General features: G+C 39.2%; 4 protein-coding genes across 4 annotated transcripts; 2 read left to right on the top strand and 2 right to left on the bottom strand.

Moving 5' to 3' along the window:
• Positions 1-237: 237 nt before the first annotated feature.
• LOC148079456 (G2/mitotic-specific cyclin-B1-like) lies at positions 238-3,634 on the bottom strand. Its single transcript, XM_087791029.1, has 9 exons — positions 3,569-3,634; positions 3,358-3,486; positions 2,387-2,470; positions 2,118-2,306; positions 1,531-1,689; positions 1,230-1,466; positions 1,028-1,168; positions 855-965; positions 238-792 (listed from the first exon to the last, which is right to left on the bottom strand). The coding sequence occupies exons 1-9, from the start codon at positions 3,587-3,589 to the stop codon at positions 691-693; spliced, it is 1,173 nt and encodes a 390-aa protein (XP_087647155.1). The 5' UTR covers positions 3,590-3,634; the 3' UTR covers positions 238-690.
• A 3,447-nt stretch (positions 3,635-7,081) lies between these two features.
• On the bottom strand, positions 7,082-8,924 carry LOC148079455 (G2/mitotic-specific cyclin-B1-like). Its single transcript, XM_087792289.1, has 9 exons — positions 8,904-8,924; positions 8,672-8,808; positions 8,419-8,494; positions 8,159-8,347; positions 7,938-8,096; positions 7,633-7,869; positions 7,428-7,568; positions 7,252-7,362; positions 7,082-7,189 (listed from the first exon to the last, which is right to left on the bottom strand). The coding sequence occupies exons 1-9, from the start codon at positions 8,922-8,924 to the stop codon at positions 7,082-7,084; spliced, it is 1,179 nt and encodes a 392-aa protein (XP_087648415.1).
• A 667-nt stretch (positions 8,925-9,591) lies between these two features.
• LOC148079454 (AN1-type zinc finger protein 5-like) lies at positions 9,592-14,313 on the top strand. The gene is made up of 6 exons (XM_087791027.1): positions 9,592-9,822; positions 11,152-11,329; positions 11,407-11,551; positions 11,868-11,959; positions 13,057-13,164; positions 13,243-14,313. Exons 1-6 carry the CDS (start codon positions 9,610-9,612, stop codon positions 13,389-13,391), a joined length of 885 nt encoding a protein of 294 aa, XP_087647153.1. The 5' UTR covers positions 9,592-9,609; the 3' UTR covers positions 13,392-14,313.
• A 1,241-nt stretch (positions 14,314-15,554) lies between these two features.
• Positions 15,555-24,010, top strand: tmc2a (transmembrane channel-like 2a). The gene is made up of 20 exons (XM_087792288.1): positions 15,555-15,591; positions 16,712-16,750; positions 16,830-17,277; positions 17,357-17,515; positions 17,579-17,669; positions 17,735-17,816; positions 17,894-18,000; positions 18,060-18,158; positions 18,921-19,063; positions 19,144-19,291; positions 20,269-20,457; positions 20,537-20,716; positions 20,793-20,951; positions 21,024-21,152; positions 21,235-21,302; positions 21,538-21,777; positions 21,836-21,961; positions 22,103-22,181; positions 23,265-23,385; positions 23,817-24,010. The coding sequence occupies exons 1-20, from the start codon at positions 15,555-15,557 to the stop codon at positions 24,008-24,010; spliced, it is 2,838 nt and encodes a 945-aa protein (XP_087648414.1).
• Positions 24,011-25,347: the final 1,337 nt, after the last annotated feature.

The raw sequence follows: 25,347 nt of genomic DNA, 5'->3' as shown, positions 1-25,347 counted from the left end.
ACAAAAAAAAACACAAAATAGGTGTACATTCTTATACATGTTAAATCATATTACTTGATGGTAACAAATTACTAAAGTCAGCATCATCCACTTCTTTATTCAACAAGTTCTGGTCAGCTGAAACTTTGATTAGCTTAACCTGGAAATTATTTTTAGATGAAAAACTAGAGTTCTGATTTGGAAGTGAAGATTTTATTAAAATTTTACAATTGTAGATGTTTAAAAATTGCACACCAATCCAAATTTACGATTGTAAAAAAAGAAAAAAAAAAAAAAAAGTACTGAAACCGATTAGGGACATTAAATTGAAACCGATACATTCCCTGTTAACTAGGCATCCGTTTGATGCAACAAATGACAAAATCCTTAAATCACAGTTTAAATTAGTAACAATTTGGTTGATACTTTAAATCTCTGAAGTAGCATCAACGCAGGCACAAACAGCAGTTCTCAGGTCAACCCATTTAATGAGACAAAATGAAACAAGTCACACATCAATAAATAAAGCCTTCAAAAAAATAATTTAAAACTTGACCAATATTATATTTAGCTTATTGGTGATTATTTAACCGACTCTAAACTTGGTCATATTCCAGACCTTAAAAACGGTTTAAAGTGCTTCTATTGTAGCTAAAATGTAACTGTAAAAAGTGCACAGCAGTAAAAACTCCAGGTAAAACGTGCCGCCAACTACTTGATCTGCTTCGCCAGATCAGTCACCACGGCTGAAGTCAGCTGAGAGATGGTGGCGATCTTCAGCTGCTTGGAAGAAGAATATTTGGCTTTGACGGCCTGAAAAGAAAGAGCAAAGTCATTTATTTAACTCAACTAAAGTTGCATATTCAGTTACTCACCATGTGTTTAGTTTGCCCATTGTTCACCTTCACAACATTCTTAGCAATGTGTGCCATCACTGGAATCAAGCTCTCCGCAGTGTAGTCCATGTAGTGAGTCAAGGTAGCATCCTAGAGGAGAAGGTTAGGTAGACGTTGACGTAAAACCCCAATGTTACAGTCACGTTTCTCACCCATTCTACACCATCTGTGATCTTCAGCGTGAGGGCAAGAGCAGCACTGGCCACCATAGAAGGTGGGAAATGCACCATTTCGTAGTCAACCATGGTGAGCTCCAGCAGGTATTTGGCCAGGGTGTGTTGCTCGGCTGTGACCTGATCGATGCCACCATTTTAGAGTTGAAGCCAAAGAAGTGAAGCTCTTCCAATCACAAACCTCGTAGATCTTCGAGGCCCGTCGGAGGAACTGCAGCGGGAGAGGGCGACCCAACTGGAACTTCAGAACCTCAAGGAAAGCTATCTCAGTCTCCCTGATCTGTGCGGTGGTGTACGCCTTGTCGGTCACGTAGGCGAAGTCTTCGATCTCAGGAGGATAAACTTCTTCGTACTTGGCGGCAAGATACATGGCAGTGACGCCGACCAGCTGCAGCTGCTTCTTTGAGACCGGCTGTTCCTGTTGGACGTCAGAAAATAGTCATAGAAAGATAGCCCTTGGACATTAAAAAGCGTTTTCAGACCTGAAGGAAGCGATCGATGAGCCCCACGGTCATGTACATGGTCTCCTGCAGCAGACGGAACTTCATGCTCACTTGCACCAGCCAGTCGATGAGGATGGCTCGCATCTTACCAGACACTTCCCGACCCTTCAGATAGTCTGGCCGAACATTCTGCTCAACCTGCGGAGGACCATACATTTAAGTAATTTGATTTCCTTTACAAGTTGCGAATATTCACAGAGTTTCTTCATTTTTGTGATGCACAGAAAAGTTCTGGCCATTACATCCTCCACAGCAGAGCAACAATAAAGGCGACTGAGAACGAGAGGATACAGCCTACTCTGGCAGCTTTTAAAGCAGACGTTTGGAAATACTTGAGTTTCAAAACATATAAATGAGTTACAACTTGGTCAAAAGTCATGGTCTGTAACTTTTGCAACACCAGAGTAAAGTACTTGACAATACTACAAATGTATCCTTGTTACTACAATATCACAAATGTCACTGTTGCTACAGTAATGCAATACATCATATGGTAGCCCCTGTATTGTGGTACATTCGCAGTTGCAAGATTCTTGTTTTCTATTCATCAAAAGAAAAAGTCCCACCTCCAGCTGACGCATGTACTTGTAAATCTCCTTCACGTATTCACTGCACAGCATAGGATTGTCGTAGTCATCTGCGTCCACATCCCTGACTGCTGCGTCGATCATGATCTCAGAAAAGGCTTGACAAATGTTTGCCGGCTCACAAACAGATTTCTCCTTTGGCACTGAGACGGTCTGCTTATTGGCAACCTGCAGAAGCAACATTGAGACTGAACATATGGCAACTTTTTTATTTTATTATTATTTTAAATGGCCATCAACGCACTTACCGGAACCTCAGGGACCACAGGAGCAGGCTGTTCGACCTTTGCCACTTTGGAGGTGGCCACTTTGGCCTTACCTTTTTTGGCATCCTGTTAAGATTAAAAAAAAAAGAAAAAAAGAGTTTGTTTTTCAAATCTCATCCCATGATGTCATTTTATTGAGCGTTGACATTATAGGAAGAAGACATCGGGAAAGAGTAGCAATAGTGCTGAACTTTCTTTAGCTCTCCTACCATGGACAAATGGGTGTCACAAACTAGAGATTTAGTTCCATGAAAGTCAACAATTCTTGACCGTAGCAGATCTCTTGTGCAAGGCATGATATCAATCATTAGGACTCTAGGTTGGCTTTTGAAGAAATTAATATCAAAGGGATAAGTTAAAATAAAATTACAGAGAAGGTGATTAATGCAGACCGTTTGCACAGGACAGTGGTCCAGAAGGATTCAAATGTTTGCCTTCCTGTACGTTTTTTTAATGTTAAATTTTACAGTATTAGTCAAGCAAATGGCACGAGTTATTTACGTAACGATCCAAGTAGGATTCATATAGATAGACTTTTAGTCCCTCTGGAGATCTCCTTGGGGAAATTGAGTTTCCAGCTGACATGATAGATTCATAAGAACAAATTAAAATAAAGACTAAAGTGCAAGGGATGACAACATCCAGATATAAAGAACATGGATTAAAAGGAAATAACACAATATAAAACTGTTGGATACATAATCCGACTGCAAACTGAAGTGTAGAGAACTAACATTAGGAGCATGTATACTGCAAGTGAATAATATTATAATGCATTTCTCCTGTTAATGTTGAACGTAAACATGTGGTTAAATGAAGTGCACAATTTGACTTTAAGTTCAATCCTACTACTTAAAAAGTAAGTTAAAAACAAGTTAGAAGTAACTGTAGCCAATAGTTACCCGAAGAACCGATGACAATTACTTTTTTTAAAAGACGACAAAACAACTTGCCTTATTCTGAGTAACCTTTTTCGAGGCAACATTGCCAATTTCACCCAGAACAGTGCGAGGTTTCACGGTGGGCGCGTTGACCGAGCAGGTCTTCGCTGCAGGCTCAGTCCTGGTGGAAGCCAGGCCAGTCTGTCGAACATTGTCAACATATTGTTAATGAAACATCTACTTTAGGAGACACAAACGTTACAATCTATACAAGTGCACTCACTCTGGTCACGCGGGAAGCCATAGCAGCGTGTTGTTGTTGTTTCAGAAGCACGTGGACCGAGAGAAGAGTCACGCTGCCGTTTTATGACAGAAGCGCGCGTTTGACTTTTAAATACGAGCTGCCTCGTCGCTGATTGGTCGGTTTGTGAATCACACCGGGACGTGATTGGCCAAGATGATTTGTATCCGGGTCGTTCCCGCGACTACAGTGATTAAGCGACAGAGACAGTTTAACTGCAGTCGATTATATATTCAAATGTTAATTTAAACTATTACCCCCAAAAGAACAATTCATACAGAAATGTGTCCAAATATAGATAAAATTAAAGGATGATGACGTGGGAATACATCAAATACTCATAAGTAGCTACTTTATTAAGTTAAAGGTTCCGAATTATACAAAAAAAAACACAAAACTGTTTGTAATATTTGGGATGTTATGGTGGACATTTGGAACTCCAATATGCGTTTGAAATTATAACTAAACCCTGGACGGATTCCATAAGGGTGACAATAAAGTTCCGTTATTTAAATGTTTATTTATTTTATTTTATTTAAATCAAAACTACATTTTATGCTGCATCCTTGTTTACTTGTTAGAAGTTGATACTGATTCACGTGTGATGGGAAATAAAAAGCAACGCGTACGCGTCAGCCAATCAGAAAGCGTTGTCCGACCCGGAAGTAACAAAACGGACAGAAGCTTGGAAAATTATCAGAATTATAAATATTTTATATATGTTGATATGTTTCGTGGGTGGTACAACGTGCTTCCTTAAATCGGCCATTTAAAGTTGTGTTCATGAATAATAAAAAAAATATTTGGGAAAATTCGTACGAAAATGAAGGATGTGACGTCATCAGCTTACTGTTTGAGGTTGTGCAGAAACCTCATTAAATTCCAGTCTCATAATTAGGTTTAAAACATTCTCACGTTCAAGAATTGTGATAATATTTTTGTAAGTTCTTTGTTTGTTCTCCAAAGTGACAAACAAAATGAAAATGTATTGTAATTGTTTGTTTTTAAATCCCATGCTATTAAAATGTTAATAGAAAGCAATGTGGGAATTTAAATCGACAGTTCTGTGCTTTTTATTACTAAGGAAACAGTTTAAACGTTATTTATGTTGTGGAATGTATTGAAACAAAAATGTAAAGCTTTCTTCTTTTCTTTTTAAAATATACAGAAGACTGAACAGTTACTTTTTTAGGAGTAATTGCAATATTGACCCACAACTTTTCAAGGGGGGACGGCATTCTAACAGTACAGCTTAATAGATAGATATTAATAGATAGATTCTCCTTCGGGAAATTGTTTTTCAAATTAGAACACAGCAATAGAGACGATAATTCATAAAAAATAAAAGTAAGAACCAGACTAAGTTTCTAAGAAAAAAAAAAGAAAGTACAAGATGACACAATCTAAGTCTTAAGATAAAGAACATAGATCAAAGACAAATAACAAAGACAAAGGAAACAAAGACTAACATAGAATAGAATGTCATGATATTTTCGTTCCACTCCTGCCGCCAAACTCAGAATCGTACAATCTAATAGCACGAGGAATGAATGAGTCCCTGATATTAATATTGGTTCAGATTTAAATTTATATGCAATGTCTTCATTGAAATATATATATTTTTACAGTTGCACTGTAAAAAAAAAACCTCAGTGTACTCTAATGATGTTGAAATGTCCACTGAAGATTTCAGAGACTCACTACCTGCTTCGAGTTCTAGACCTTTTACTTCATGAATGAAGAGACATTGTCTGAACTTGAAGAAAAAAAGAATCTTCTGTGCACTGAATTGTGTCTCCAAGACTAGACTTTTAACCCATGATCATTAGTCTCTGACGGCGTTTTGAAAGAGTCATATCCTGTTTCAAGGTGTACACCTATATAACTCCACCAATAAAGAGACTTTGTCCGGAGGTAAAGGAAGGAAAGGAGAAGAGAAAAACTACCAATAAATACTCCTCCAAGACTAGGATCCTGAAGATTCTGATGCCGCTTTCAAATATTCTAAAACTATGTTGTAACATACTAAAATAATTTCCATGAATTTTGCTGATAATGAAGGTTAAAAAAATGTCAATGTTTCTTTCAGGGACAGCCCAATTCCAATATATTAAAAAAAACAACCCATTATCTTCAATAACGGTCTGATGCAGATGTTCAATGTGAGCTCAATGCATGTATTCATGCCGTGTTGAAGAACATCCACCAAAGTGCAACAGCTATGCGCTCCAGTATTTTCCAAAGTTGGACACACCAGCAGGAACTTAAAAGTTCTTGCAGAATTTCATAGCAGAAACAATGTCATGTTTTTTCTCTTTCAAGATAATTGTTTTTTTTGACGACTGAAATTTCTCCACCAACCACTACAAATGGGTCTTGCCCTACAAGCCAATATTGTAGGTACATCCACAGCTGCAAGTGGAGGACTAAAATCACGTGACCCGGGTAAACACCAAACATGCACATTCATCTTGATTGTGCCATTTTCTACAAAGTACTTCTAGTTGTAACAAGAGGTAAACTTTGATTAGTGGATGGGCTGGTAACCTGTACAGTGTGGTGTTCTGTTAGGGAGAGGAATGACAGAATAACTTTACTTCCTCTCCAGGAGGGAAAGGTGCATGTTGTATTGGATTATGATCAGCTGATTCACTTGGCAAGTCTAAAACTTTTCCCCTTTCCAGTGTGCTTTGGGTCATTCTCCTGCCATGTTAATTTGGCACAATATTTCTGTACACAAATGATTCCGCTGCCAAGTTACAAATGAGCAAATCCCAGAAGCTTTTGCAGCCATTACCTACATGTTTCAGATAAGTTTAATGCATTGGATAAGCAGTTTTCCTGCACTTCTGGCTCATCTTTACTCAATTTTGCATAAATGGTCAGCATTTTGAAAGCATTTAAGATTGAAACAAAATTATATAGAATGTTTTGGCAAATACATTTACATTGCAGTAACACATTCGTACATGGGAGCCAGGCTTAAATTCATAGTTATTGATAACAGCTAACCCATTACATGGCAACCATTGAAGCTGTAGCTATGGTCTTTGATACCCTTTTCTCAAGATTAGATATTTTGAAAATGCCGTCATAGTCAGGCCCCAATTTCAGTAGGCAAAATATTTGGCCAATAAACAATTTAAAATGTCAAGCCATTCATCTTTATTGGGTCAAGGTTTAGAAGCAGTCATAAAGTTACATTACAGCAGCATGAACCAATCCAGAAACAATGTTTGTTAAAATCATTTAATGCTACACAGAAACCAAAGGCATCACATGTTACAGCAACTCAATAAATATCAATCCTTTGGATTTAAAATGTGACTAGACCCGAGACCCTATGAGAGTCATTTAGCTTGTGGCAAAAACTCTAAAATTTACTAAAAACATGTCACAGAAAAATGTACATCCTCAAAGCTAAAAATCAGGTGCTTAAAGTGCTAGCATTATTGACCAAGGTTAAAATGTCACTTAAAAAGATGCAAACACATCTCACTGGGTGGTGATCTGCTTTGCCAGATCAGTCACCACGGCTGAAGTCAGCTGAGAGACGGTGGCGATCTTCATCTGCTTGGAAGAAGAATATTTGGCTCTGATGGCCTGGAAAGAAAGAGCAAAGTCATTCATTTAACTCAAATAAGGTTGCATATTCAGCTACTCACCATGTGCTTAGTTTGCCCATTGTTCACCTTCACAACATTCTTAGCAATGTGTGCCATCACTGGAATCAAGCTCTCTGCGGTGTGGTCCATGTAGTGAGTCAAGGTAGCATCCTAGAGGAGAAAGACGTTGGTGAGGTTGACCTAAAACCTCAAAGTTCCAGAGTCACGTTTCTCACCCATTCCACACCATCTGTGATCTTCAGCGTGAGGGCGAGAGCAGCACTGGCCACCATTGAAGGTGGGAAATGCACCATGTCGTAGTCAACCATGGTGAGCTCCAGCAGGTATTTGGCCAGGGTGTGTTGCTCGGCTGTGACCTGATCGATGCCACCATTTTAGAGTCTACGACAAAGCAAAAAGTAGAAGCCTTCCATTACAAACCTCATAGATCTTTGAGGCCCGTCGGAGGAACTGCAGCGGGAGAGGACGACCCAACTGGAACTTTAGAACTCTGAGGAAGGTCATCTCAGTCTCCCTGATCTGTGCGGTGGTGTACGCCCGGTCGGTCACGTAGGCGAAGTCTCCGATCTCAGGAGGATACATCTCTTCGTATTTAGAGGCGAGGAACATGGCGGTGACGCCGACCAGCTGCAGCTGCTTCTTTGAGACCGGCTGTTCCTGTTGGTTGCAATAAACAATAAAGTCGTAAGATGTTAAACCTTGGAAGTTGGGAAGTGTTTTCTGACCTGAAGAAAGCGATCGATGAGCCCAACGGTCATGTACATGGTCTCCTGCAGCAGACGGAACTTCATGCTCACTTGCACCAGCCAGTCGATGAGGATGGCTCGCATGTTACCAGACACTTCCCGACCCTTCAGATAGTCTGGCCGAACATTCTGCTCAGCCTTTAAAAAGATATTGTCAAACCAAAGCCCTTTTTTTAAATAAAAAAAACACAGCAACCAACCTCAAGCTGACGCATGTACTTGTAAATGTCCTTCACGTATTCACTGCACAGCATAGGATTGTCGTAGTCATCTGCGTCCACGTCTCTGATTGCAGTGCCGAGCATAACGTCAGAGAAAGCCTGACAGAGCTCCACAGGCTCACTGCCAGAGGTCTCCATTGGAGTTGGGGAAGCTGGCTCTGGTGCAACCTACGTTGTAATAATCAAGTGAGAAGTAGTCCTTTTCATCTTTAAGCTCAGCTCAATTAAATTATTCCTACCTGAACTTCAGGGGCCACAGGAGGCAGGACTTTAGGCTTTGCAGCTTTGCTAGTTACTTTTGACTTTTTCACTTCTCTTGTGGAATCCTGGAACATTTTTAGTAGAGATCTCTAGGTTAAATTTGGATCCAGCAAATAACCTTTTAGGAAGAGTTCCAATTGGTACAAGTATATTGTTGCAAAATGTTGACTGACACTTTGTTTTAAGTCTTAAAGCTCAGGATGAAAATACTAGTTCAGAATGCCTTAATACACCTTTACCTTTTTCTGTAGTTCTTTGTGGACACCGACATTTCCAATTTCTCCCAGGACGGCTCGTGACTTACCAGCAGGTCCGTTCAAAGAGCAGGCATTGCCGGCAAACTCAGACCTGGTCATAGCCATGCGGCTCTGAGCGGGAACACATAAGAAAATATGAAATCCGCAATTTTCTGCAAGAACATGATCGCTAAACATGCATTGAACAGAGTGAAAAAAGAACTTACTCTTGTGATACGAAGGGCCATGATATTACGCTTGCAGGTCAACAAAGGCGGAGGAGCTCACAACAGGCAATGAGGCTACAACAGGCAATGTTTCTGTAAGTGGGTATTTGGGTTTATATACATCTCCCGCCTCTAACAGCAGCGAGGTGATTGGCCGATTGACCCAATTGGTCAAGCACACCTGCTTCTAATCACTTCAATGAATATGCAATTGATTTTATCTGCAAATTGTCTTCAACACTTCATGATCTTTCAATTAAAAAGTGCATACTAGTGACATTTATAAAAACAGCTGTCTATATGTAAAAAGATGTTTTTAAAAAAATGGAATATATGCGGATAACTTGTGTTCATATTGAGTATTTACATGCATTTAAGGTAATTTCCTTTTTCTTTTTGAAACAGTGAACATGTTTGCTTTAAAAATTTAAACCATTCATATCTACAACTTTATCTGTGGAAAGCTAAACAAGTGTAACAACATGGGTCATGAATATAATAAGAAAGTAAAGAAGGCTCATGTATAAATGTTTAATTTTGGAATATTGCAATTTCTTCTCAAATATTGTCGCCTGGCATTAACTTGTTATTGACGAGGTTATTTCAGGGGTTGGACGGAGGGGGCGCTGTGCGTGCCAACATGACAAAAAATAACAACAAACGAACAAGAACCGGGGGACTTTACGGGTCCCTGTGACGTCACCGGATGCACCAACGCAAACACGTTGAACAAAACAGATGCGATCACGAACGAGGTGACGTCAACAAGATTAGTCGAGGCACATTTGGGGAACGAACGATAAAAAGAACGACGTCGACGACTAACCTAGACGGCCCTAGTTGTTTTTTTAGGATTAAAGTCCGAGTTACAGTCAAACCAGCGAGCAAAGTCCGTCCAAACATTTATTCACAGCTCAAGGTAAGACGTCTTAGTGGTTACTTTACATTCGATCACGTTGAAGCAGCTTTTAACAATCTTTAAAGAGTCATTTGTCAACTTGTATTCTTTGTTTTCATCTAGAAAAGTTGTTGATCGAGCGTTTGTTCAGCATCACGTTTAGCTGCTTTAGTTTAAAAAAATGTACAGATCACTTTTAACGTTTGGATCAACACTTGGATTCTGTCCAAGTTTAAAATAATAATAATCTTTATTGATTGACACAACACGACCTTTTCACAAAAAGAACGTTTTTGCTGTCGAATAACAAGGGCCTTTGCTTGTTTTCCCTTTAAAGCTAAGTGTTAGCATCCGCTACTATGTAGCAACGACAAGCTAGTGTTAGCTAAACTATGATTCGTTGTTTAGGAGTGTTTTAGATACACGTTTCTTATCCGACATGCCTTGTGTTGTAGATTATTATGGCTGCCAAACGACTTTCATGTCAATGACGAATAAAAAGACGCTTTTCTTTATTGTCTGCTCTTAGCTCGCTAGCATGACTCAGTACATTTCTCGACAGTGGCCCAGTGGCTAGTCTTTGATAAAGACGAGGCGCCTTTGATTCTCTGATAAATGTGAAAATATCAACAACACCCCCTAATAAAGCGTTGTGCGCACAGATTCCTCTCATAAAGTTGACATTTCGATGTTAAAAAACGGTGTTGGTGAGCTTGGCCTTTGTCTCGTAAACAAACATGCTCGAGCATGTCCGTATCCATCTTAGTGTTAAACATTAACGGGAGAGCAAGAGATCGAAAGTAAGTAAGAAATAAAGACGGTTATACGATCGAATGACAATGGTTGTGGATCGGATCCAATGTAGAGCCTTAACATCTAAAATATAGTATATTAATTGATTAAAAAATAAGGTAAATATTTATTGTACATTAATATATTCTGTAAGTATTGGGTCTGATATTCAAGTTCGTAAAACCAAAAACTCTCATAAATCTAATAATAAAGCCTTTTGCAATATAGAATTTCTTTAAATAAAAACAAGCTGATAATTTCCACATAGATTGATGTATGTCTTAATACATGTATATTTGACCATAAAAGAACTTGACTTGACTAGATACAACTTTTTTGATCCCTTTCCAGCCCACAGCAACGCAGACGATCGATTCATAGATGGTGTAATCTTTCACTTTCTTTTTATAGAAACTTTGCTCTTGTTCCCTAAGTATAAGTTAAAGATAGATCAAAGAACAAGTGAATGTTTATTGTAAATCGATATGTTTTTCTGGAATTGTTGAATTTTGACGCTCAAATTCATGAATCTAAAAATGTCAACCTATTTCTCTCCAGGTCCATCAACCAGCCAAAACGATGGCCCAAGAGACCAACCAAAGTCCAGTTCCTGTTCTTTGTACCACGGGCTGTGGTTTCTATGGCAACCCAAGAACAAATGGCATGTGCTCGGTGTGCCACAAGGAGCACTTGTCCAGACAGAACAATGGGGGAATAAATTCCATGGCTCCCATTGGTAAGACTGGCTTTGGGTATCATAACTTGTTAGACTCAACGTGTGCCCTCACAGGCCCTTTTCTGTTGTGTCTCTAGGCAGCAGTGGCTCTGCTGTCGAGGTGTCGGCCATCCAGCGGTTAGAAGCGTCTTTGAACAATGCTGCCGCTGCTGCTGTGGCAGCGGCTGAAGAAGCGGCAGAATCTGCATCATCTGCAGAAGCTGCTGCCATCGAGAGCTTCAGGTATGGATGTAGCACATTCTTAAATGCATTATTTTAATTGCAAAATATGTTCTTATTGTTTTAAAAAGAAAACAAAAACACATTTAAAAATAACTTTGCCTCAATCTAATGGTTCTAATGTATGTTATAAATTATAGTCAAAGTATCATGAAACTGTGTCTCGATGGCAAAGAAGTATTGGCCACCATGAAAATATTAGTAAAATCCAATCCTCCAACTGACGGTGTTTAATAAGGTGCTAGTAATCCACATCTTAGTGTAATCCTCACTTTTGCAAGAGTGTTTTCCCAACTGTGTTTTCAATTGTTCCTTTCAGTGGTGTTTCGGTAACACATCAGATGACAGAGCTGAGTTTGTCCTGTGAGGAGAAGGATGCATCGGGAGGCAAAGTAGAACTGACAGATCCAGGTATTTATTCCACAAAAGTACAGGCCTCGTCCCCAGCTGAAAATCTTCACACTGTGGTTAACTGCTCTTTCTAACTGTCCAATAACATGTGAATATTTGTCATGATGGCCACTCATTTCTCCTTACTTAGCTGGTTGGTTCTTTCCATAAAATTAATTTTTGTCCAATATGGCTGTATCAACCTGATTTTTGCACAACACGACTTATGGCCTCAACCCTATTTAAAGGGCAAAACATTGTACCAAGTTACCTTGAAAAGACAAACCTGTGAAGTAAGAAACATTCCAGGTGACTTATTATTTTCAAGGTCATAAAAATGCAAACATCTGTATAAATTTCATCAGGGAAAAAGGTGGCTACTTTGAAGCAACTAGAATATAAGACAAGTTCAAAGTGATTTGACACTTTTTCAAGTACATAATTCTGCATGTTTTGATGCATTAAGTGAGAATCTATGATGTAAATAATCATGAAAACAAAGAAAAATCAGTCAATGAGAAAGTGTTTCCAAACTTGTGTTCTGTACTGTATGTGTCACAGAAAGATGATCAATATTACATCATTCGAAAATACTTATAAAGACTTTAAGAATCAGTCGTAAGAGTTTTCAAAGTATTCAGAATCAGAAACCTTTATTACCACATTGGAACATTAGATTTATTCCTGGTGTCAGGGTAGAATAAAAGGATGAAATGAGAAAACGCACAAAAAGGCAATAAAGAATAATAACCTAGCATCAAGGCAGTTATTCTGCAGCGCCTACATTCATATTTGTAAATGTATTCTTTATATACATATATTTTATGCTCTCCCTAATTGCTATATGCAGCTGTAAAATGACACAATTGCAGCCGTTTCCAATTCCCATTATGGCATTCCGATTATTAGATCAATGCATTTGAAATGTTTGTGGCGTCGAGCACTGACTCCGACGTTATATTTGGTCTTGAAAATGTCCACGTCTGTATTCTTGATCTTTCCTCAACTGTACTAGAAACGGAAAACGACATGATTTGAACATTCATTGGTAAATGGTTAGTTTTCTCTCGTACCTCAGAAACATCAGAAGTATTTAGTCGTTTTCTCTTCCCTTTCAGTCGTGTGTCAGCCGACAACATCCGCATCTGGCACCGAAGAGTCTCCGGAACCCATCAAACCCAAAAAGAACCGCTGTTTTATGTGTCGCAAAAAAGTTGGCCTCACCGGTAAGATGGTTATTACCCAGAGATGTTGTTGCACATGTTGTTGTTGTCGTCTGACATCTTCCTCGCCCTCCTCCCCAGGGTTCGACTGCCGCTGCGGCAACATCTTCTGTGGAATCCACCGTTACTCAGACAAGCACAACTGTCCGTACGATTACAAAGCCGAAGCTGCTGCCAAAATCCGCAAAGAGAACCCCGTCGTCATGGCCGAGAAGATCCAGAGAATATGAAGAGAAGATGGTTTTCCCCCCCTGAATCCACGGACTGATCAGTTTTTTTCAAACAAGTGGACTTGAGCTCAAGCGTTCTCCTGAAAGGACCTGCTGTTTGTTTCACACTCAAAAGTGCACGAGCATCCATATTCTTATTTGTTAGTTAGTCTTTTGGAAGTTGTGTTGATTCAAGTGCGTGTGAGTGTGTTGTTGCGTTGGGGTTAGTGGGCTACATTGATGAAGGTGTGAAGTATTTTTTTTTGCGCGTATGGACTCTTCAGACTGTTACTGCTGTGGGCCGAGCGGCGCCGTCGTTGTTGTTGCGCTTGCTCTCTGCTGGCTTGAGTAGCAAAGTAGAAGACTCGTTTCCCTCCTCCGGCCTGATGTGGGCGACCATTAATAACCGCTTCCCTCGGTCCATACCTGCCTGTGACGCGTATTTCAGCATCAAAGACAAAAAGTGGACAAAGTGATCATCAATCCCTCCTGTGTGTTGTGCAGCAACTACAATAACTGTTTGGATCTGGATTTTGAAAGAAAAAAAAGAAAGTTCCCCTCAATCTTTTTTTATTTTATATTATTATTATTATTATTATCATGAAAGCTGTTTCGTGTGTTCCGTGTTTTCATTTTTCCGTTTTGAAAGACTGTAGCTTTATTAGCAATATCTTATTTCACTTCAGTTTTTAAAGTGTGCTTGCGATGTCACAAGATGTGATTATTATGATGATTGTGTAGAAGAGAGAAGAGTTCACCACTTATCAACCGTTTTCATTACTTTTGTCAGGCTGCTTGAGCTGTGTTGTTTGGTTTTTAATCCTCTTTAGTTATGCAAGTTTGTACAAGTTTATTTATACTGCTGTGTGTGTGTGTGTGTGTGTGCAACCCTCTAATAATACTAAATAAATTGTATGATGTAAATAAAATGTTCACAACCTTACAGTGATCACTAATTCAACACCTATTTATTATTTAGCAGCGACTTTTAATCTTGATTCAAATGATGATGATGTGCATTTTGTTCCTGCCACTCTGGGGAAATACAGGATGTGACGTCTGCAACATAATGAAACGCCAAATGTTTCTCTGTTGGGGTTTGTCGTGACGGAAAGAAAACTGAGCTTCATATGAGTAAATGTCAATATTTTTCTTATTCAATAGATCTCCATGATAAACTAGTCTATGACACAGATCTATGTTTTATCTCATCGTGAGGTTTGAGCTGATTATTTGGACTCAATTTTCACTTTTTCCCTCCTTTTAGTATAGCATTTCAGCTTCAAGATTGTATTTATTTTGCAGCATATTACACAGGAATGATGCATTAATATGCTCATCGCATAGTAATAGAATGAAATGACATACATTTGTGTTTGGGAAAATGAATTTCAAATTATAAGGTACATTATTTTTCCAATGTTTTAATATATTGTGATTTTCTAAATAATTTCATAATCCCACTGTCACTCGATGCACGAAGAGCTGTCAAAATTGTGAATTAATGATGCCCGGCGGAGAAACGGGATCTTCTCGGTTTCTCCTGCCAGATGTGTCACCTGTACGCCTCCTTGCGTGTGTGATCACCTGTGGAAACTGAAGACCGTGTAATCGAATCATTTTGGATGTGAAAATGGATCTCTACTCCATTATTCAATGAGGTGTTGATGGTTTTTCTTTTTCGGTTCTACGCACAGATGAGCTCCGCCGGTTCCTGCCCAATGTAAAAAATGATGAAAGTAAAAAAAAGTTTGGGTGTTCACAGTTTAAAGCGGTGTCAGGTGACTCTGCTGTGGTCTGTGTTTAGAAACTGAAACCCGTGTGTGGTGTAGACAGTAGCCAGACAAGCGAGAGTTTCTCCACATGAGTTAATAGGATCTATTTTGGCCATTTACCAGGTGAAAAGTGAGATGGAGTCGTAACCCAAGGTGTTAAAAATAAAGCTTTGTTGCATTCTTTTGTCCTAGATGAACATGATCCTCCATGTCTCTTGCTTATGGACATCTTTCACATCTTCTTAATAAACTTTCTACACAATCCTCCAAACGTCCTTCACGGCACGTGCGGCGGTCGTCATGGTGACACCTTGAGGGATACCTGAGTTGGGTGCTGGCTGGGATTCAGAGTAGAACAGATCTGCCTTTGCCATACTAGAGTAAAGAAGACGAAGACGGTTTTTTGATCATGCCCCGAAAAAGTGATGTCTCTGCTCTGGAAGAAGGTAAACATTTTCTTTTAAAAAATTTTTTTTTAACCGAAAACTTTACTTGAACATTCTTTAAAGTGTAATGGATCAGTGGGATTACTTTAAATTTCTATATCTTGTTGGCACAAAAAATAAAACCTATTTCAAGTTTTTTTCTCATTTATGTTGTTGGAGGACAATACTTGCTTACATTTTTTACATTTTACATGTGCTTATTACATTTGTTGCTAATTTTAAGAATATACATAATAAAGTCATATTATTAAATAATTATTGCACATGGTTTATTTTTTTTTTGCACTTGTATCCACTTTCATTTCTGCATCTCTTATCTGTGATGTGTTTAGCATTTTAAAATGAACCTTTATGGTGACCTTGAATGTCTAGAAAGCCAACCTTGAATAAAATGTATTTTTATTATTAATGCTGGCAAACCTCATATTAGAAGCAAATTTAAAATTCACAATTCAATTCATTTTTTGGATAAATATCGGATTATCCTTCACTTTAAAAAATTATACTAAAATTGAGTTTTAAACAAACATATTAGGGAGTAATAAATTGTTTATTATTTCTAAAATGTGATATTTTTTCCCATGATGCATTGGGCGCGTTTATGTCATTTAAATGTAGTTTATATGGTGTGATACAGTGAAAAGGCAAGTTCATGAACGCTTTATAGTTGTGATTATTACAATGTTTTTGTTCTCCGAAAAATAGACTTTATTGCTCTGTGTGTAGGTACATTTTAAAGTAGTTTTTTTTTTTTAGATGAGAAAGCTAGCTTTAGCTGCATGTTGCTAGCAATGCTGCTAATAAATACAGGCGATTTAATAGATAAAATATTACTGCAGATGTGTATTTATAAGCTTATTTTGCACCGTAAAACTGTTAAATAAAACATTTATTCAATATATAATTTTAAACAATATAAAAACAGTTTCAACAAATGTTATAGTGAGCTTTTGTAAATGTTGTACATATATATACAGACAGTAAACAGCTAAAGATTGTACAAAGTATGTTTAAAAACTAGTAAATATAACTTCAATGATCAACATTAAAGCAACCATCTGTAACAACATGACATGTTTTATGTGGAGACCGCGATAAACAACACGTTTCTTTTTTGCAGTTGGGATAGAAATAGACACTGAGCTGAGTGAAGACGAAGGTGAATATGACACTGTTTCACGACCATAACAAGAATCCACTCGACAGTAATTTGATAATAAAGTTGTTGTTTTTTCCAGATGCTGTAGCACAGAGGAGAGGCAACAGGAGGCCAGGAGGAGCCCGGGGGGGTGCGAGAGGACGGGCCAAGAAACAAGCAAGTGAGGATGAGGAGGATGAAGAGGAAGATGAAGCTCCAAGAAGACGCAAGGGGGCGAACGCGAAGAAGCCCGCCAAGAAACGTGGCGGCAGTGATGAGGATGATGAAAGTGAAGATGATGCGCCTAAGAAGAAGAAGAAAGGAGGTGCGGCTAATAAGAAGAAAGGAGGGAAAGCAGCTCCGGACAGTGATGAGGAGAGTGAGGCGGAGAAAGGAAAGAAGGGAAGGAAGGGCGGTGGAAAGAAAGGAGGCAAAGAGGAGCAGGACACCAAAGGGAAAAAGGGCGACACCAAAGGAAAGGACAAAGGAAAAGACAAGGGAAAGGACAAAGACAATGACAAGAAAAAGAAAAAGAAGAAAGGTGACAGGTGAGGTCAGGTTAAATATAATATATATATTAAATAATAATTTCAATGACCATAAGTGGATGTTCTTTGAAATCCTCAGCTCATCCGACTCAAGCTCCAACTCCGACGATTCAGAGGAAGAATCGATGTCCGAGGGAGAGTTGGCTCAGCTGATGGAGGAGGTGGAGGAGAAGAAGAAACTGATCGCAACTATCAGGAACAAGCCCTGGAGGATGAAGAGGCGGCTCGTGCACCTCAAGTAAAAGGCTTCCCACACGGTTGTGATTCCAATTCATCCCGTAAACGTGTTTTCACTTTACAGAGAAGCTCAAGAATTTGTGGATAAGTTTGAAGGAGCGCTTGGTAAGGGGAAAGGAAGGAAGTGGTACGCTTACAAAGTGATGATGACGAAGGTGAATCACATACAGACAGTAAATGTTTGCGATGTGTTTGTGTCTTACGTTTGTTTTTTTCTCAGAAATGGATTAAGTTTCAAAGAGATTTTGAGAATTTCAGAACTGCTTGTATTCCCTGGGAGAGGAAAATCAAAGAGGTGGAAAGTGAGTTTCATCTTATGGGCTGAACAGCGACCTCTAGTGGAAGAATGTTGACATGTCGAAACTTGCCTCCACTCAAGGTCACTTCGGGTCATCAGTGGCGTCTTATTTCATCTTCCTCCGGTGGATGTACGGGATGAACCTGGTTTTGTTCGGTTTCACCTTTGGCCTTGTGGTGATTCCGGAGGTGAGATACTGTTGGTGTATCAATAACTCATCCTCAAGCTTATATGAATCATTCCACAGGTTCTGATGGGTCTTCCATATGGATCCATACCCAGGAAGACGGTGCCGAGAGCAGAACAGGACACAGCACAGGACTACTCAGTACTCATGGACTTCAATGTAAGAATAATATCTGAAGTATTGTTAATGAATTCTCCTCAATGTGATGACCAGCGAGTCAAAAAGACGTTTTGGTTAAATTATATTATCCTTTATTTTGCTAGGTGGCATCAGAATAAAAGAAAATCTTGCTTTTTTTCTTTCATTTATTTCGATCATTTTAATTGGAAAAATGTCTTACTTGAATATATAAAATATTATTGAGTTACTGTGTGTATTGGCAAGAAACAAGCGATTCTATACGCACAGGAGCAACATTACGATATTTTGCGGACACTGATATATTTGTAGTATTGTGGAGTACTTGACTCTGGTGTTGCAGAATTTAAAGACCACGTGACTCTTGATGAAGTTGTAACTGCTTTCATTAGGTTTGAAACCATATGTCTAAACATCAGCTTTAAGAGCTGCTAGAGTCGACTGTATCCTCTCGTCCTCAGTCACAGCCAGGATCTCAATGTTCTCAGGATTTCAATGTTCCTTCAGTTGCGGAGGACCTAATGACTTCTGCCATCTAGTGGCTACTAGTTTAATTGCAACACAAAAATCCACAAATGTATTATTGGTCTGTTAATTGTAAATCAAATGGAAAATTATTTTATTTTATACTCACTTAAAATTAAAAAAAACTATGAAGATAAAATGTGCACGAAAACAACAAAAAGGACTAATACCGGTAAAGAATTGATGATTTATAATGATTTATAAATACATTATTTTTACATCTTATTACATCCAGATTTCTTTTTCTCCCTTGTTCAGGGCTTCTGCAAATACTCCGTCCTTTTTTATGGATTTTACAACGACCAGAGAACAATCGGCTTGTTGAAGTTTCGACTGCCTCTGTCTTACCTCATGGTCGGGATCGGGTCGTTTGGCTACAGCCTGATGGTCGTCATCCGCACGTGAGGCTTGAAAATAAGTTTGTCGACATGTTAACTTAACTTAACTTAACTTAAATCTCGACTCTAACGTTGTTCCTCAGAATGGCTAAGAATGCTGATGTCGGAGGAGGCGACGGAGACGAAGGAGAATTCACTTTTGCCTGGAAGATGTTCACCAGCTGGGACTACCTGATTGGTAACTCGGAGACGGCTGACAACAAGTACGCCTCGATCACCACCAGCTTCAAGGTATCTCTTGGACCTTAAAGGACTTTTTAACATTGAACGACAACCACCAACATTTAAAAATAAGCTACACACCTATAGACCATTTCATTATGACCACCAGGTATCAAGAGCGTTTCCCTGATAAATCTTGAACTATCAAATTGTGCAAAATAAATGAGTTATACATTTCAATCTTTGGTTTCCCAGTTGTTTTGTTTAAGACCAAGACGGGTGCCCAAGAATCACACAACTGATGAAACTCCACGTGTTAAATGCAAGGCCTGGGATCCATATCTTCCTACAAACTTATTTTTATATATTACGGTCTGAATATGACGGAACTCAAAAGCAGGTGCGGGATTTTAGCAGATGACAAAGTGAGCAGAAAAAGTATACAATTTAATATCAATATCACCGAACCGGGGAATGAAAAATAAATCAAAAAGACACAAAAAGGGGAACCTCGAAACTGAGCAGAGGTAAAAATCCCTCCAAACAAGAAACTAACAAAAGCTCTCGTACATAGGAGCATAAAAAAAAACCGTAACAAATTACACAGAGTCCAAACTCTTGGAAACAAGACTGAAGCAACAACTTTACTGAGGCAGGAATTCCTTTGATCTGGCAAAAAGTTCTGGACTCAGGTGGTTGAAGTAGGTTGTCTAGTCATGATGATGAGTTCCTACCATGTGCCTTTAGTTAAGCTCAACATAATAGAGACACAGGTAGAAGAGACAGGAAGTGAATGATTGAGTACATGCAGTATTCACAATACAAGTCAAAGCGACTGTTTAATCAAGCAATTGAAAATACTTACATTTTTAATTTTTCACAACTTGGACTGGGTCTGACATTGTGGTCCCTTGAGTGCGTCAGAGCTTTGACTCACTTACCAAGTCAAGCACCAAATTGGTGTGGATTTAAGCAGGTTTACAAAAGTCTAAACTTGGGTGCATTGGATTCTCCAGAAGGATCATGACTCACTGTCCAATTAACAGGAGTCCATCGTGGACGAGCAAGAGAACCAGAAGGACGAGAACATCCATCTACGACGGTTCCTGAGAGTCCTGGCCAACTTCCTGATCACCTGCAGCCTCGGCGGCAGCGGCTACCTGATCTACTTTGTGGTGAAGAGATCTCAAGAGTTTGCTTCGAGAGATGATCTCAGCTGGTACGAGAAGAACGAGGTAACTATGTTTGCCATGAATCCAGAACGAGCACACATGGAATTGCACTTCTCACCGATACAAGTTTTGTTCGATCCAGCTGGAGATCATCATGTCTCTGTTGGGTCTGGTTTGTCCGCCACTGTTCGAGACCATCGCTGAGCTGGAGGACTATCACCCCCGTATCGCCCTCAAGTGGCAGCTGGGCCGCATCTTCGCTCTTTTCTTGGGGAACCTTTACACGTTTCTGTTTGCCTTGTTCGATGAAGTGGAAAATAAGGTGAAACGGCTCCTACTGAGACCTTCCTCTTCGACGTCTGTGCAGATTATTCATTGTCTTGATCAATTATTTGCAGCTGAAGGAAGAGCAGTCCATTAGGAACGCGTCCTTGTGGGCGATGAAGGAGTATTATGCAAACTACACACGTCTGTTAAATGACACTGAATCCACTCCGCCACCCATGGACCCCTCAGATGTTATCAGGGGACCCTGCTGGGAGACTGCTGTCGGAATTGTAAATAAATTAAAAGATTGAATTTGTATTTAAGAAAATGAAAGCTTCATAATCAGAAACCTTCATTTGTAGGAGTTTGTCAAACTGACGGTGTCAGACATCCAAGTGACATATCTGACCATCCTGATCGGGGATTTTGCCCGAGCCGTCATCGTCCGGTTCCTCAACTACTGCTGGTGCTGGGACCTGGAGGCAGGATTTGTGAGTCTGATGATTGAATTTGTCTCTCAGGTGAGACCCAGTTTCAGTTGTAACACTTGATTATGTCCCTTCAATTTCACAGCCGTCATACGGAGAGTTTGACATCAGTGGGAACGTGCTGGGACTGGTTTTCAACCAAGGAATGATCTGGTGAGTTGTTGATGTTGATTGTTTTTTTTTTAACATCATTGTCAAGAAGACATTTTTGGAAATCCCATTAAATCAAATTCCTGTGGCAAGGAAAAGGTTCCTTTTAACAGGCAGAAACCTCGAGAAGAACCAGACTCATAGAGGGGATACAGAGGGATGGAAAGAAGACTGTAGAGAAGGGCAGACCATGGAGACGACTCTAGACCCGTTGACATGTGCACTGTTTTTTTTTAAGGATGGGTGCCTTTTATGCGCCCGGTCTGGTGGGCATCAACGTCCTCCGTCTGCTCAGCTCCATGTATTATCAGTGCTGGGCAGTGATGGCGACGAACGTCCCACACGAGAGAGTCTTCAAGGCTTCCAAGTCCAACAACTTCTACATGGGTCTGCTGCTGCTCATCCTCTTCCTCAGCCTGCTGCCCGTGGTCTACACCATCATGACCCTGCCGCCCTCCTTCGACTGCGGACCCTTCAGGTAAGAGCGTGGATGGGAAGACCTAGAGCGTGTTTAATATATACGTTTCCGTCTTAAGTGGGAAGGGCAAGATGTTTGATGTGATCATGGAGACCATCGATCTGGACCTTCCAGCCTTCCTGGGGACTTTGTTTAGCTACGCAGCTAATCCTGGACTCATTATTCCAGCTGTTCTGCTCATGGTGTGAGTGTCAAAATACACACACACACTTCAAATCTTTTTCTGTCTTGAATAACGACACAAAATGTTATAAAAGTAAGATCCCAAATGTTTTACATGACTATTTCAATCATATATGTTTTGTTTGTTCTCCACACATCGCAGACTTGCCATTTACTATCTGAACTCTGTGTCCGAGGCCTACCAAAACTCCAACATGGAACTGAAGAAGAAGATGCAGATGGTAAATGTGCACAATATGCCACATAAAATAGTTTTAACGTTGTTTAAAAACACACAGTGATTGAAATGTATAAACAGAATACGCACCGAGCTGGCACATACGTCTGCCAAGGAGCTAATTACACATGGCTTTGTTAAATCCTACAACCATGAGGCATACAAAAAAAAATCAAAACCATGTTCTTAATTCAAGCTCACGTCAAAAGTTCTGTGACTAAGAAGCAAAAACTGAGTAAAAGCAAATTTTCTATAAAGTAGTTATGGGTTAATGAGACGACTGATGAGGTATCATGATAGTATCTTTAGTTCATCAGTGAGAGCCGAAGATCATGAAGCAGAGAGTGACATCTAGTGGTCTTTTAAAGTGAAGACGTAATACCTTGTGACTTCCCTCGACTTTCATATGACAAACCCAATGGATACTCGCTGTGAATACAGGCATTTATTCAGCCGTGAAAACTACATTTTAAAAGTCTTAAAGGACATTTAAAAACAACGGACTTCTAATAATTACAATGATAACATTGTAAATAGAAGCACTTCACCTTATTGTATGTATAATGGGAAATAAATACATTTAGCCGGGAAGACATTTAAGAAAAAGTAGCTTCCAAAAACTTGTACTCTTGTGTGAGCAGTCTGCCTGTGGGTACATCAATAAGCCCCCCCCACCTAGAAACCGTGAAAAATAGTTCCACCATTGCCGTAACTTTAAATTTAAGTAACACACACGATTAACTTATTTATCTATTTTAGCTTTTCAGCTGTTTCATGAAGCACCTTTACTTCTATAAAGCCACCAGTGACATTAGCTCTACAGTAAACAATATAGAATAAGAAGTAGCAACACATGGAAGTTGAATTCTAAAACCTTAAAAACCCAGAATCCAAATTGAATCGCATCATACACTTGAAATGTGTCTTGAAGCAAAATTTCCTGGAACTTATATTGATGTTATTTTGCAAACAAACAGAAATAACCAGCAGTACAAATGTAACGTGTGTCTATAAACTATTGTCAACAATGTAAATTATAAAGCATGGTGACCCTTGAGTGATGAGAGGGTATTTACTGTGATTCAAGGCTCGGGACGAGGAGAAGAACAGGCGGAACAACACAGACAGCACCAACCAGGTGATGAAGGACCTGGAAGACCTGCTTCCAAACCACTCGCTCGCACCTCCTCCTCCTCCACCTGAGCCAGGTCAGTCGTATGATGCCACGTTCAAACACATTTCCGGGTATGTAGGAAACATCTTTGTAGGCAATTTGGCATCAAATATATACAATCATTTTTAGAAAAGACAATTATTTTGATATTTTAAAACTCCGTCCTCAATGGAGAAGAACAATGGAAAAGTTTTTGTGTTGTAAACCTGGAGATACAAAGATTTCAAAAGTGCAAAATCGGCACAAAACTTCCAAACACAAAGTCCGGTGTGAAAAAGAAGAAATCATTAGACGCAGAAGACCTTCATTTTCCTACTCAACATATTTATAAGAACTCAAATTTCCGCTGGGAAATAAACGTTTTTCTAAATTCCTGTCTATGTAAGTGTGAGGCGGCTGATGTAACAGAAGTTTGTAGCTCCTGTATTTTACTTTTCTTAAACTTAAAATACCAAATTATTTCAGAGAAAAAACCAGAACCAGACGCCAAACCGACCAGGGGGAAACCGGGTAAAGGCGTCAACCTGCAGAAAGACGTGTCGCTGGCCGCGTCCAATCCCAACGCTCAAGGTCCCGTGACTCGAGGACCCGGGCCGAGGGGACCCGGAGCCAGGCCTGGCGCTGGACCTGGTCGTGGGAGGGGGCCGCCTCCGAAATGAAGCAGTAAAAACAGACATTCCTTACAGCAAGATGTCATGTCTACACGACACAAACAAGGTGTTGTGATTGTAGCTTGAAGGTTTTGTTGTTGCACGTCTTCATTCTTCTTCATCAACACAGGTGATCATCTGTCTCTTCAGGTACTTGAACTTGTCTGCTTGATCCTGAGACGTGTGTTTATTGTTGGCTCAGGCTAATGTTTTAAAACAATATCTTAAATAATGAGAAATGATGGAATTGTTTGGAGGGATGTGACCATAGACAGATGAATAAGAAACACATGTAGGAACTTTATAATAAATAAATGTTTACCTTAAGGCAGACCTGAGGTGAAGTGATATGCAGCACTTTGACTGTATTTAGTCTCTACAGGATCTGTATTTATCCTGTAGAGACTAACAATTTTATATTGTATTTATTTCTATTATTCATCACTAGCCTCTAAATGTGAATATAGCGTTTTTGTTTTTAGGACTTTTGTCTTCCTTCATTAGCATTTTTCTGAGTATTTATTGCCCTTAAAAGAAAATTAATTAATTAATAAACACATTTGGAAATAAAGTGATTTTAATGAGAAATTTAAAATTTAAAAATGTATATAAACTGCAACAACGCTTAGCTTTAAGCTCTTTTATTATTTTATATTAATACTTTTCTCTGGTATGTTTTTGGTTTGATGGCCCCTCACGACAGCCGCTGTATTAAATGTGGCCCTGGAGGAAAATTGTCCATTACTGATCTTAAAGCAACATGGGAAGTGTAAAATAATTTAAAAACGTCTGTACAACCAGTTAGAAACTAAATTTTTTATTTTGTATTAAATTATATTATTCATTAGTAATATCTAAACATGACTATGGTGTTTTTGTTTTGGGTTTTTGTTTCTTGGCCCTGAAAAAGGTCAATTTATATCAGATTTAAAAAGAATTGTACAAAAAATAACATTAGCATATAAATATAATTTTATACCTTTCGCTCTTTTCTTTTTTCTTGAGGGCCCCACAACAGCTGCTGTATAAAATGAGGCCCATTAGGAAATTTAACATCCCACCACCGCCCTAAGCTGTTGGAACCTTATTTAGTTAATGTGACACAAGAGTAAACTCGGCTCGTAGGATTCCTCGCGCTGCTCCATTGAAGAATGTGTGAAATAAACTAATTCAACTAAGTTTATTTTGAAAAACGAATCAGCGAGTCTGTGTTTGTAAACTCTTGCTCGTCCTGCAGTGAGAGTGTCATCGACTGGCACCTCTTCAAATGTAGCAACGATGCTGAAATAAAGCTTGAGTCGATCATCAACTGTTGTTATGATCAGTGAAATGAGTTTCAACTCTTT

This window comes from Callionymus lyra, chromosome 5 (assembly GCF_982586985.1).
Source record: "Callionymus lyra chromosome 5, fCalLyr1.hap1.1, whole genome shotgun sequence".
NCBI lineage: Eukaryota > Metazoa > Chordata > Actinopteri > Syngnathiformes > Callionymidae > Callionymus > Callionymus lyra.
The sequence above is the reverse complement of the archived record's forward strand: the minus strand, read 5'-3'. Positions and strand labels throughout refer to the sequence as shown.